General features: G+C 35.0%; 2 protein-coding genes across 2 annotated transcripts; one reads left to right on the top strand and one right to left on the bottom strand.

The window, feature by feature from the left end:
* Positions 1–474: 474 nt before the first annotated feature.
* On the bottom strand, positions 475–10,416 carry LOC140825223 (asparagine--tRNA ligase, chloroplastic/mitochondrial). Its single transcript, XM_073186869.1, has 15 exons — positions 9,993–10,416; positions 9,824–9,892; positions 7,804–7,914; positions 6,917–7,021; positions 6,199–6,336; positions 5,539–5,619; positions 3,992–4,069; positions 3,762–3,830; positions 3,515–3,589; positions 3,318–3,401; positions 3,036–3,122; positions 2,299–2,394; positions 2,140–2,214; positions 1,025–1,151; positions 475–783 (listed from the first exon to the last, which is right to left on the bottom strand). The coding sequence occupies exons 1-15, from the start codon at positions 10,359–10,361 to the stop codon at positions 668–670; spliced, it is 1,680 nt and encodes a 559-aa protein (XP_073042970.1). The 5' UTR covers positions 10,362–10,416; the 3' UTR covers positions 475–667.
* A 914-nt stretch (positions 10,417–11,330) lies between these two features.
* Positions 11,331–12,319, top strand: LOC140825222 (uncharacterized). The gene has a single exon (XM_073186868.1). It carries the CDS (start codon positions 11,419–11,421, stop codon positions 12,139–12,141), a length of 723 nt encoding a protein of 240 aa, XP_073042969.1. The 5' UTR covers positions 11,331–11,418; the 3' UTR covers positions 12,142–12,319.
* Positions 12,320–14,647: the final 2,328 nt, after the last annotated feature.

Raw genomic sequence — 14,647 nt, 5'->3', positions numbered from 1 at the left:
CTGTTCTTTTTTGGTGAGTTGAAGCAAACCGATATGTGAGCCGCCCAACTCATTGGCCCGCCCTGTCAATTTGCTAAGTTGGAAAATTGTCATACCAACCTACCAATTTTATAATTGTGAAAAATTCATTTCCGTGCATTAGATGACAGTTTCTCGCCAATTCCATGTTTACTGATAATGTTCCAAATATTTCACGCACCATTTTTAAAAAGACGTTTTTATTAGGTAATTTCTTCATCTAAACACTGTATCTAACTATATGCAGCTTTCTTGTTAGACTACGTAAGAGGAATTACCATAGTTTTTCCACACTCAAAACAATTTATAAAGAATTTAATAAATTAGGTAGCTTGCCTTGAGTTATCATAGACGAAGATGATGCTAAGTAGCATACTTCAGAAACAAGATTCTGGATCCTATCTTGCCTTCAAACAAAACATGACTAGAATGTTCATAACATACTGTGCACATTGATAAACCGATTAAATAAACTTGTAACAGTGGTGCAATAGAAACTCAAGGACAAAAAAAAATTAAATCCAGTTGAGTGGGACCTTTATCCCAAATTGTGGTTCCTTACCATTTAAAGGTTTAATCGAAAGTATATAACAATGAGGAAAAAAATTCAAAATCATTTTTTGCACTCAGCAACAGTAGTATAGTGACCTCAAAATTCAGCAGAGCCAGGTGCTCGAGGAAAAGGTATCGCATCTCTTATATTATCTATTCCAGTGGCAAACTGCACAAGCCTCTCAAAACCTAATCCAAATCCGGCATGGGGTACTGGAAGGAGAAAGAAATAAAACATGGGTCGATTAAAGTTATTGAAATTCATTCTCTCAAAAGAAAGATCGCATTGAACAAAAAAGTATACTGAGCACAAAGATTCTTGATTAGTAACTTTTAGACATTTTTTACGTTGGCGTTGTAAATTTAAAGTTTCGGGCCTTCCACAGTAAATAAAAGTTGTGAGCAATTTAACTGAAGCGAGAGATTAACATAACCAAGAATATGCATTTCTCACCTGAACCATATCGCCGCAGATCAAGATACCACCAATAACTCTCTTTGTTGAGCTTCAGGTCATCCAACCGTTGTTCCAAATAAGTAAGGCGCTCTTCTCTCTGGCTTCCACCAATAAGTTCACCAACCTGACATAGAAAGCATGTTATTATTTCATAACAGATAATGATGACAACATTCCAAGAGTGTACTGAACTGTTCAATGAAACCATTCCACACCCAAATCATATCTACATAAAATGACACAAAATGTGATGATAAAAACAAGTTTGCCACCTAATCACCAGTTTATACATAGGTCAATCACAAGTAGCATTTTCAACCTTCTACTTGATAAAGTGCATATCAAGTATGAGATGATTTGTTCAATTGAAGTAAACATAGTTATTAGAAATATTTGGTTGCCTACTTGTCACAATAAATCTTCAGAGAGATTAGATCTTATATTCAAGTTATAGCTCTGGCCACAACATTTAACAAATCTCATGACTAGCAGCTCGATGTTATGCCCCAGTACTGCTAGCAAAAACTGTTCACTTTTTGCTCCTCCAAGTGAAAAGGTTTCCCATTCAAAGGAACAATATCCACAAATATGTCTCTTTTAATGTGAAGAACCAGCCGAATCTGTATAAATAAATGCTTCTGTACTTTAAATCTCAAATTTATGAAGAATAGTCTTTTGAAAAAAGTACAGTTCCTTTGAGATACATTTACATTTGACCATTCGATCTGTATATTTTTCATAGGGTGAATGCGTGTATTGACAAACTAAAATCACTATAATCTAATATCCACTTGAGTGACTTAGTTTTTAATTTTCCCTTAGCCTCACTTTCTTTAAGAAGCAGAATGATGGTAAGTTGTGAGTGACACCACCTTTTCCAACTGATTTAGAACCCCGAGAAGGTCCCTCATATCATATGTCATAGTTGATTAATGACTACAAAGTGGATGACTGCTAATCTACCGCACTAAACATAACAACTCCTTCAAGACGATGTCCAGCAAGAAATGGAGGACGATAAATAAATGGATAACATCTCACTCAAATAATACATGTTATATGCTCAGATGCATAATCTAATGTTCAAAGTAATATTTCCATTGAAAATGTACCCGAGGAACCAACATATCCATGGCCGCAACAGTCTTTCCATCATCATTTTGCCGCATATAAAACGCCTTGATCTCCTGGTAGCCATATAGAAACAGCCATTCATTAATCAGCAATATAAATATATTTAAGATCAATGCAATTGAGAAAAATATCCATGCCTTGGGATAATCTCGTAAAATTACTGGGCATCCACCAAATGCCTCTTCGGTGATATAACGTTCATGTTCACTTTGCAAATCACATCCCCATGTTACCTATCCAAAGGAAAAAAAACAACGGCTTCATATAATCAGGTTCTATTCACTGTAGGAAGCAATTCTAAGCATAATGTGATAAAAATCATGAGATTAAATGGACGAAATCATAATCAAGACTTTAACAAACCTATACTTTGGTGTCGTCAAGTATGCTAAAAACAATATGATGTCAACATATATAAAATGAAAGGTCCATATGCTGAAAAAGTTGCACTCTGCAACTCTTGAACTGGTTTTAGATGTTCTTAAGAACTAAAAAAATTGAAATTATAGAAGGACTTGCCAAGCATCTAACTCAAGTGTAAATCGACAGTGACATGGTTCTAACCTTACTGAATTACCAATATTACTTCAAAAGTTATGGTATGCATTACCTTTCTCTAGCAGTAATAATTAATCAATGTCATCCAAGAAAATCCTTTTACCAAAGTACATCCTCGGAAATTTTATTTGGGAAAAGGGTTATATACTCTACTCACATTAACAGCAATCATATTCAACTCATGAATTAAAAGGGAGCTAAGCCAAATCAGAGCAGATCAACCAACAGTCCCATGGAATTCACGTCATAGTGTAAGAAACAATATGTACGCCAGGAACTATCTTTCTAAGATATGGTTCCGAGATTGTATAGGTACCGGAAATTCAAACGTCTTCTTCGAGCTCAGGAGAAGCTCAACAGCTTCAGTGTAAGTCAACTGCACAAAGTTTTTCTCAACAACATCCTGTCCAGCAAAAATTTGAAGCAACATTCAGCTACATGCACAAACATACACGGTGAAAAATTTGAGCATAGAAATTTCAAGTCCCCGAAAACATGAAAGTCTTATTTTCACATTTATTTCATTAAAAGCCCTATATTTAAGAAGGATGATATATCACAATATGATGAATATCTAATGTTATTTTAAATTTTATACCCTCAGTCGGTCAATGATGCCTTTCTCAATCCAAGTATTGAAGAAGTCCATATCTTCCTTGCAGTTCTCTAGAATGTATTGTACCTTTGACGTAACATTGAAAAATAATTTAGTCCACCAACATAAGAAAAACAAGAGGCAAGATAGCCACTATTAAATAAACAATAAATTGATAGTGGGTGTCGTAAATAACATACTACATACTGGAGATACGCAGTTGCACAGGCCATGTCATCTTCAAGATCAGCAAATGCAAGTTCTGGCTCTATCATCTATAAAAGGAAATAGAAGTCAACAAAATGTTATGCTCACTCTATGTGTAAACCATAAAGCACTACCTTTCAGGAATCAACGTTTCAAAATTTAGAGGCAAAAAAGTAAAGTAAAAGGATATTGATGGAAGGATATGCAGACACGTTAACAAAAGTGAGTTGTAAATGGTACCCAAAATTCAGCCAAGTGTCGAGAAGTGTTGGAATTTTCCGCTCTAAATGTGGGACCAAAAGTATACACCTGGGCGAAAGCAAGTCTCTATCTCAGACTTGAAATAGAACAAAAAGGGAATTCACCTTCAAAAGTTCCCAAAAATAATTTAAAATTCTAGTTCTTGAAGAAGATGAGTACATGCTATGCAAGAGCATACTTGTTTGACAAGAACAAGAAAAGAAAAATACATCAGAAAGAGCAGTAGCATATGTCTCAGCATTGAGTTGTCCAGACACCGTCAAAAATGCTGGTTTTCCGAAAAAATCCTGCCAAACAAGATAATTAACATAATCTTGACGTGAACTTAGTGAGGAATTGAAGTTGTATATGTTTTTTATTTTTCTCTCTTTTTGTGCGTATCACTTATCCCGTTGTCCGCAATTATTGCTTCTAATTAATGAATATAATATAGTTTCCTATAAAAAAAAATTCAACTTCAGTTGCAGAAGGCTAATAGATAAGCTTTATAAAATTCTCGGGAATCAGTGACAGAAACAGGAGTTTATATGCTGCTTTATTTTGGAGATAGATGCGCTGTTAACTAGATCTGTAAGGCATGATATTAACTTTATCCAGTAGAAGTAAATGTAAAAGAATAGAAAAGACTACATGTACTTCATAAAATGTTGCAGGATAAAGGGGAGACAACACTTTCCTGATTACAGAGCGTCAATTGAATAAAAGGAAAAAATTACTTTTACACCATGTTTTGCCCAATACCAAGCCTAACTTTATGTCCACCGCAAGAACAATAGAACATAGAATTAACATCAAAGTGCTTATAATTTTGACAATTTTTATTGGATTAACAGAATAGTAAAGTGATTCATCATCTAATCTAAGAGATAAAAAGTGTGATGCAACTGATTAAAACATAAACATCTGATAATTAGTTAGTTTGATGTAATATGGTTGAATGACATATTTGATATAAGGTATTGCGCTGTGATGAGCAAAATGATTCTGATGGTTATGTACTGATGTGGGATAATATGAAGATTTTTGTTTGAAGGGAGCAAATAAAACATCATTTGGACTTTACAAAATGATATACATTTGTTATTCCTTTGGAAACTATTTATTTATTTGTTTTAATTATCTTACTTTCTTTCACCCATCCCCATCACAGACATTGAATTCCTAAAATTTGCTGCCCAAACACAATATTCAAACTCATAGCTTCACCAATATCAATCTTCTTCTTCAGAGCCAAGTACTCATCTTCACAGCTATCATTTCCTCTACGGAACCCAAATCTTTCATGGGCTTGCCTGGGAAGATGGATAAAGGTTTTTGAAATGCAAATTTTACGTTAAGGGGGACAAAGATGGTAATGAAGCTCTGTCTCAAGAAATGAAGACCCTTACTACCACCATTGAGTTCCAAAGCACGATCTTTTCTTCTATCGTCACTGCTATAGAATCACTGATGATACCTCACATCGCAGCCATCCCCATGGCAGTAGTTTCAACTTAACATCCACACACCAAAAACTGGCAAGTTGAGTGGTGGCATTTTCTAAATATTGCATATGCAGGATAATACACTTTAGTTAGGACCGTTTAGCATTGAATTATAGAAACATAATTAAGGGCCTTAGAAACACAGTTTTGAATATCATGGTTGTTTATAAAGTATGACTACCCATGGTTGTGGTCGTCGCCATGGCCAAATTAAAATTTCACTCTTAACTTCAGCTGACGACAAGAAAAAACAAACAGCAACTAAAACTTACCTGTGACCAATCAATTAAACCATCCTTTGTTGTGGGGATTGCACTCACTGGAGATTCTGTGCTTTCCCCGGAGTTAGGAACCTGTTCAAGAAACAATTATTAGCAGATAAGCAAAGAAAAATATGAACCACATGAAAACATTAATAAACAGTACAATGGGGGTCACTAAAAGAAGCAGATACTATTCTGTGCCACAGATTTTATTCATCAGGAAGCTAAACGCATACAGAAACTGACCACATACCTCAGAAAAATAAAGAAAAATTCTCAAAAAAAGTAATATAATCTCTGTCACCATATCATAAGGAAAAAATAAGGAAATACAGAGATGAAATTCTATGGAAAAGTAAGTCTATCAATTGCAAAGGATGAAAAATGGCCACGAAGTAGATTCATCAGTTAACAACATTTAATCAGCAGCAAAGAAAGTTTTGCTGCATTTTGGAAAACATGGTGATCTCAATCTGCCCACCCAAGTCTAATTCAATATCAACAGAAAGTTGAAACTAAAGAAATATGCACAAAAATACAATGCATGTTCCCTAAGCAGAACTATGGAGAGCCAAAATTGGCAACTTAAGCTATTCATAGATAAGTGCCAATGCAAACTTTGAGTAAGAAAAGTTCTTAACACATAGAGTAATTGTAGAAACAGCATACCAAGGTTGTTACACAAAACTGTTCACCAGCTCCTTCACAATCTGAAGCTGTAATGATTGGACTTGAGAGCCAAATAAAACCATTTTCTTGAAAAAATTTGTGAGTGGCAAAGGCCAAGGCATTCCTCACCCTCGAAACCTGAATCGATTGGAAATGAACTTATGATTACTACCTGGAAGAAATTACAAAACTTGAAATCCATACCATCCCCATCATTGTAGCATAAGAAGTGCGAATTAAAGTGCAAAAAGAATACACCTAACAGACAGATGATGTAAAAAGAAGACGGCCGTTCATTATGAAATGGCTCCTAACTGGGAAATCACATGGAACAAAAGAAACATTAATAAGAGAAGTGTGGTTTGAAGGGCAACAGATTGAAAAGTCAATACCAGATGACACTGTATTATCAAGGCTAAATAATTTAACACTAACAAAAAATAATTATTCTATTTCCCAAGGGTCAAGTCACTCCTTTCACGGTCTTCACAATGCACATTGAGGTGAGAAAGTTTCCAAGGAAAAGAACAACAATAGAGCACTTGATCTGATGGGTAGAGAAAGAAATTCTACATTTGTAACACTAAGGTTCGTTTTTATAGAATGAATTATACAACGTGACAAGGATGCTACATTTGTAACACTAAGGTTCGTTTTGTAGAATGAATTATACAACATGACAAGGACAATTCCCTTTAACAGGAATGAGGAGTCCTACCGCACCAAAAGTATTAGTTCTTGGACGAAGATGAGCCTTTGTTCTTAAAAACTCTCTGCTGACCCTTTTCTTCTGGATGGGAAAAGAAGGATCACTCTTACCAACCTGCAAAAAAATTGGTGAATCGAAGGAAAAAGTTAAAAGAATGGTTATATTTATTGAATAAACAATTACAATAACTGTATGCAGGTATGCAGAACATGTAAGTCAAAACAGATGTATTTTACTTCACACAGGTCGTCTGGTATCTACTTTAACATCCTTTGTGTTATGCACTTGGTATGGCTCTTAATGGAAGTATTGTTGGATCATCTTGGATTTAGAAGAAATTTTGAGATCATTTTCCGTGAATTTTGTCACGTGATGGGAAAAAATCATAAAATTTTCTCAGAGATATTTAAAAATTGTCGCTGTTTATCTTTTTTACTAGATTATATGAGTAACCCCTATCAAAAAGCTTCCCCCTTTAATAATAGAATATATTCTGAAGCCACAAATTTTACGTTATTTTATCGAATTGTATACTTTGACACCATAAGAAAACACAAAAATTCACATATATATATATTGTTAAATTTAGAAACGATTCTAGCCACTTGCAGGTTCTTAGACTGCCACCCGGCAAGGCTAAATAGAACCAAACCAGGTATATGCATAAGAAACCACACAGCTGAAAACATGATAACAGAATAAACCAGCCCCCACTTGGTTCAGTAAACCGGGACACCAACAAGAACATGCCTTCTAGCAAGAGAACTTCTATAATGTCAGATATTTATGTGATAATAATTAAGCTTACTAGATACAAGATTTGGCTTAATTTGAAAATCACGACATCAAGGGCAAACATTAATGCAAAATAAAATTTAACTGAGAAAAATTCTCACCGTTACAAGTTTCTCAACCTTCAATTCCACCTTTTGCTTTGATCCTTGACTACCTACTATTGTACCTTGTATCCACACTGAAGCACCAGTTGATATCACGCCATTCTCCACCTGGTAAGAAGCTTTCAAATTAGAATGATGAATTGACAAGAGTTGATACCTATCCATCTCAATCAGAAAGGGAAGTTGAACATCCACAATTAATGGGAGAAAAAAGAAGTTAGGTCAACAGACCAAGATATTGCAATAGATGCCTACATGCAAAAGGCATGCACGCATCAATAAGCATCCATTTGAAGGAAAATATGCCAGAAAACTTGTGGAATCCACCATAAAATTCCATGCATCAACCAACCAGTCGCAAGTAACATGTCAAATTGATTATCAGTATGAAGATTTACCCACTGTAACAGGTTTACCATTGTCTTCAATATGGTCAACTAACTGCTCCATATGAGAAAGTTCCATTGGATATTATTTTTTATTTGTTTTTCATGGTAAATTTTAGTCTCTTGACAACCCTAAAAAGATCTTCATATAGAGGACATTTTATGTGGTTGAAATCACTATTTATGTAGAAAACAAGAGGTCAAAAGAGAAAAGATAAGTATATTCTCCAAAACTATAGAAGAGTTGCACAGTGGGTCTCAACCTAGAACACTTTTAAGGCATCTAATAATCTACACATAACTTAGGGTGCATAGTATTGCCAAAATCTCTTAGATATGCCACGCTCGTTATGGGACAGTCTTGGAGAGAAAACATATTGCTCCTAAATTCAAATATAGCGTTATGCAAGCAGCACAATAAACAGAAATTTTTAATAGCAACTAACCAAATCAAACTGGCACAAGTTAAATTAAATAAATTAAAATTATAAAAAGGCAAAGAAACAAAAAGGGGTAGGGTCAATCAATCACCAAGGGACCAACAAGAAGATCTCTCGACAGGTACTCCCTCTCGCTAGTCAGCCCTAATCTTCTATTCTGAATCAACGTAGAACTCCAAAGGACATGAGTTACCATCAATTATGCTAGAATCACATGGTGATTATGCAAAACGTGGGACATATCCTAACAGTAGAAATTAGAATCAAAAGGGACACCCTTTCATCAATTGATCACCTCATAGTACACAAACACTCACTTCGTAAATTGATTTGGTAACAAAATGCAAACAGTGCGTTATATTTTATACATTTGAGAACTCAAAGGACCACACACAGCCATAAGAACCAAGAGTTTTAATGGAACACCACCCGGCTTCCCAAACACCTTTTTTCACGAGTCACAGCCATAGATGCTTCAAAATTAAAAACATCGAATTCGTTATCTTCCGTAAGATTATAAGCATCTAGTTAGAAATGTTTGTAAATTACTTAATCCATGCAGATAAGGTGTGTAAAACACTTGGATCACAATATCGTAGTTTAGCTAGGATAAGTTAGTATTGCACTGCAAAGAAAAATAGTATTTGTGTAAGAAAAATCTAATCTTTATCTAGAGCAACAAGATTGTCAGTTTCTGTGGACTTCTAAAACCAGCATATACAAGTTTGTGTAGCAAACTGTTGGCATTTTGGAATAATTCTTGATGAACGATCAAGATCTTATAGGAGATTAACAATGTTTTTCCAACTGACACCTTCAGCTCCAGCTTTCACAAGAGATCCTTTCTTGTTAATCTACAACCCTAAGTACAGATTTTGCATGAGTAAATTTTCAGGATACGGGTCAAATTACTTTCTTAAACTTAAGCAAAATCTTCTCCGAAAATTCTACGATGAAGCAAAACACGACTTTCAAAACAAAAACAAACTCTATCGAATGTCCTATATCGATGTGATCCGAATTAAAGCAGCATCACAATATTCAAATAATACCAAAAAGTCATGTCAATTTATTCCATTTAACGCATAAAACATAATCTGAACATTGATCATTTCAATATCATTTATTAGCACAATGTGTACAAGCAGAAATATCAACAAAATGTCAAACTTTTGAGAAAGATAACACTACCTGATCATACCCTTCGGCATCGTAACTCATCACGCATTGCATATTTGAAAGACACGAGCCATCATTCACCTGGTAATCAGGTAAAACCCCATTTATAAAACCAAGTAGAGAGAAAGAGAAATCGAAAAGAACCACAAATTACAAATTTGAAATGAATGTGACGTCTAACCTCGATAAATGTCACACTACTCTGAACCCTGAGTGTTCTAACCCATCCCCTGACCACAACAGTCTCCCCCAACTTGTTTAAACCTTCTTCAGGTCCTGCTTTTATGTCCACAATTTTGAACTTCTTGCGAAAATCACGGATTCTCTCAAATTTCAAATTCTCAGATTTAGGGGAGGAGGAGACGGCGGAAGCAACTACGGAGCAAAATCTGCCACGGTGACGGAAGCGGGAGACGGCACTGTTGGTGGTGGAAGAGAAGAGTGTGTGTGTAAAATTGAGACTGTGAATGAAAGAGGAGAGTGTCACAGCGGAGGAACGCGAATTCAAGAGGCGGAGAGTGGAGGCCGCCGGCGATAAAGCAGCCGCCATCTTTTATCTGCGAGTGGAGCACAATCCGTTCGTGTACATGTACATTTTCTTTTTTATTTGAGCGAATAACCAGTTAATTGGATAAAAACCCATAATTCATTATTTAGTCCCTGTTACAACTTTAAATTGTGGTTTTACTCCCTATTCAATAAATTAAAACAAACAAATAAATAAATGAATTCATACACACATTAGTCATTACGTGACGTAACTCGAATTTTTCATTACAAAGAATTAATATATTAATAGTTCGAATATTAATAATTTCCATCTGCAAAATAATTGCAGGTTCTCGCCATTTAAACCCGAAAATGTAATAAAATTGAGATATTTTTCTGTCCTAAATTTTGTCCTTGGCCCGAAGAATCTTCCGCATCAATTTTACAATGGGTTGGTAAGACTGACAAGCTGTCACCACACCCTCAGAACCAACACCACCCTCTAAATCAGCAAGGCCCATGGCCCGAGCAGCCATCATCGACAACAACCTTGTTCCAGCACTGTTCAAACACATTTCCACGTGAAACCATAACTAATTGATTCGAGGACAAATTAATTTGTGTGAGACGGTCTCATGGATCGTATTTTGTAAGACAGATCTCTTATTTGGATCATCTATGAAAAATAGTAATTTTTCATGCTAAAAGTATTATTTTTATTGTGAATATTGGTTATTTAGGTCATCTATGAAAATTTATCATTTTTTATGTTAAGTGTATTGTTTTTTATAACAAGAGTATTACTTTTTATTGTGAATATCGATTTGTGAGTCTGTCTCACAAAAAACATACTCTTAATTCAATTGAATATTTTAAAACCTCATGATTATTGAAATAAATATATGATTCGAACTTATCATTTTATTATTATGATATATGATTTATATGCTTAGATGATCTCAGTCATAATAGTAGTTTATATTATAAAAGATTAACATTCGATGAACGCGTAACATGTTTGTATAATTTGTTTTGAAAGCGACGATAAAGTTTGGGGTTATTAGGGTTCATATTCACGATCCATTTTTCGATTTTCTCAATTCCCATTCCCTCGAATCATGGGCGGCCATGGGGGTTTAAACATCCTGCCTCAAAAGCGGTGGAACGTGTACAACTATGAGAATCGAGAGAAAGTCCGGCGCGACGAGGAAGCCGCTGCCAGGGAAGAGCAGCTTAAGCGCGAGCAAAGCCGGAAACGTGATGCTGATTTGCGGCTGGAGAAGCTCCGCCAAGCCCGCGGCTTATCCAACTCATCTGATCAAGTTGACAGAGATAAGCCAGCTTCCAACCCGGCCGAAATCCCTACGGAGCTCCCTAAAGAACCGGAGTCTGATTCAAGGCACATTAATTTGTTTGAAGGGATTCGGATTTTCGACCCGATTAAACCTGGTGATGGGAAACGTGAAGTAAAAAAGGGCAAATTTTGGAGGGATAGTGATAATAGCAGTAACAAGAAGGCCAAGAAGGTTGAGGAAGCGAGGGCGGTTGGTCCGGAGGATGAGAAATACAGGATGGGGTATGGGGTTGCAGGGAAAGGTGTAAAATTACCGTGGTATATGGAGAAGAGAGCCATCGATGAGAACAATCTCGATGATGAAGAGGACTTTGAAGATGATTCGACATCGAAGGAGAGGGGAAAGGGTAATGGTGGGAAGAAGAGTTTGCAAGAGTTGAGGGAGGAGAGGTTGAAGAGAGAGAGGACGGAGAAGGAGAGGGAGAAGGCATTGATTGTAGAGAAGTCAAGGAGAGAGAGAGGGTTTTCTACCAGAAAGAGGAGCTAATTTGCTTGTAATGTAAAGTGTTCCGAAATTGAATTTGTATGGAATGTTGGTTATTTTTTATTAATGATGATGAAACTACTCTTAAATTTGAAACTCTTTATGAGGAAACATGTCTTGGATTCAATGTGCAGAACCTTGGTGAAATGAGCGCCATCCATTTCAATGCTATTTCATTTCATTAGGTTTAATCCCACTTGTTTAGAGGTTCCTATCTGTTCTTAAAAGCAGTATTGTTATCACATGCATCTTTTTTGGTAATTCACTTCATTTTTGTGTGTATGGGCATGATCTTCCTTTTTCGTGGTATAAACTGGATCATGATTGTTGAAAGCCCGCGTGCTTCCTGTGTCAAGACTCAGTGAGGTTCAGCCGTGGCTGCTTGACATAAGCCACGGCTCTGCCATTCAATGAAGTGTCCCTTAAATGCGAAGCCCCAATTTTGGTGCTATGTAAAGGCTCTAATTGCTTTTAGAACATGCCCTGAATTTAGAGAAACCCGAGTTTTTGGTTTTGTTGTTCAATAATAGATATTTGGTAATCTATGTGAAATTTTGTTTGAACATCAAGATTTATCATATTTATCCGTGGGGGGAGTTGGTTTCACTTTAATAAGACTCCTCACCTTGTGATTCGTGCTGAGCATTGAGTCTCGAGCTTCTAATGATTGGATCAGCTTCGCCCCTCTTGCAAGTATATTGTTGATTAATATCTCACCTGTTTCTTCAATTTTACATTATTTTGAAGGCGGAATTTGAGCTTTGGTTTATTGTGCATTCCTCTGGACTTTATAAGATATCTAAAATATCGTGTTTTTTCACATGCCAAACTTTATTGAAGAAATAAACTCTTGTAATTTGTAAAAGTTCAGTCCTTGGACATGCATGTTACTAACTAAAGTAAGTTCTTTTGTTCTTATTCCCTGCTGCTAACATGCATAGAGGGAGTGCTTGGAATCATAAATGTCATACCATGCATGTTTTGGGGTATGTATCATTAGAAGTAAGCGTATAAGAAGAATCTCGAGTGCATTGGGTATCAAAGACACGTCTTGTGTTATAAAAGACAAGTGCTCGACTGACGGTGCCTGAAGATGTGCTTTGACGTGGGGGCTTACACTCCCTATCAAGGCAACTACGGCCGCCTTCCAACCAGGATCATGGTGGGTCACACGGTGGTGTATGAGCCGTCATCTATGCATTCCCATAGCCACCTCAATTCAACACCTGTAAGAAAATCAGAGGGTCGAGGCGAAAATATACAACTCATACAAGACAATGAATGGCAGAAGACGCATCCAGTCATACGCATAAGGTAACAAATGATAAATTTTTTTTATATATCAGTTTTTAATTGTTAGAAACAAAATTGTTCTTAATTTTTATAAATATTTTAAGAAATTTTGTAAAATGATAAATTTTTTTTATATATCAGTTTTTAAGAGTTTCAAATGAAACTTATAAAATTCCAATCATATTTGCATGCATTATTTTTTAAAAAATATTTAGCATTTTTTTGTAATTTGAATTTCGAGAATTTTTCTTTTACTTATTTATGTGCATTTATAAAAAAAAATTTCATGTGTTTTTTTATTAATCTGATTCACATTTTCAAGCATTCGTGTTATAGAAAAAATAAATTAACTTTGATATATAATATTCAAAATATCATGATAACTATATAAATACTTTGTCAGTGGTATGAGTACCAAAATTTAGATAACTAAAAACATATGTGATGTATAAATTAAAGATATTATTATAATTTTAGTAAAAATTAAGTTTTAAAACAATTTTTCTCCATACATTTAAATTTTAACTTATATTAACTTTATATTTTGATTTCTCCTACTTCTACTTCTCACACACCTAATTCAAAATAAGACAAAAACTTATGTGAGATGGTCTCACGGGTCGTATTTGTGAGACGGATATCTTATTTGGATCATCCATGAAAAAATATTATTTTTTATGCTAAGAGTATTACTTTTCTTGTAAATATGAATAGGATTGACCCGTCTCACAGATTAGGATCCGTGAAACGGTCTCACATGAGAGTCACTCTCAAAATAATATATAGAGGAATCACATAAAAAATAAACAAAACACTCTCTATATAAGCTCAGATGTCATAAAGTAAGATTGCTTTAACTATACATGTTTGGTTGATTTAGTTTTCTTCTCATTATGCTAATCTTTAAAGTCGTTATCTTCATCGCAAAGATTGCAAAAGCCCGATAATTTATTTATAATCATAATATTTGAAACTCGTCTATTCTGTGTATTTGTGTTTCCATTAAATAAAATGCAATTTATAATTCATTAAAATGTTAGATTTATTTAATAAAACCTGATCTTGATTCATGTCTTTGTATTGAAAAACCAAATGTGATTTTTTTTTTTGAAAAATAACATTTATATATAGCATGCACACCACGTAACAAGGGTAAAAATTTGTGTGAACGGTCTCACGGATCGTATTTTGTGAGACATATATCTTATTTGGGTCA

The sequence above is a fragment of the Primulina eburnea genome, chromosome 3, assembly GCF_022965805.1.
Source record: "Primulina eburnea isolate SZY01 chromosome 3, ASM2296580v1, whole genome shotgun sequence".
Classification (NCBI taxonomy): domain Eukaryota; kingdom Viridiplantae; phylum Streptophyta; class Magnoliopsida; order Lamiales; family Gesneriaceae; genus Primulina; species Primulina eburnea.
This window is presented reverse-complemented; position numbering and strand designations above follow the sequence as displayed.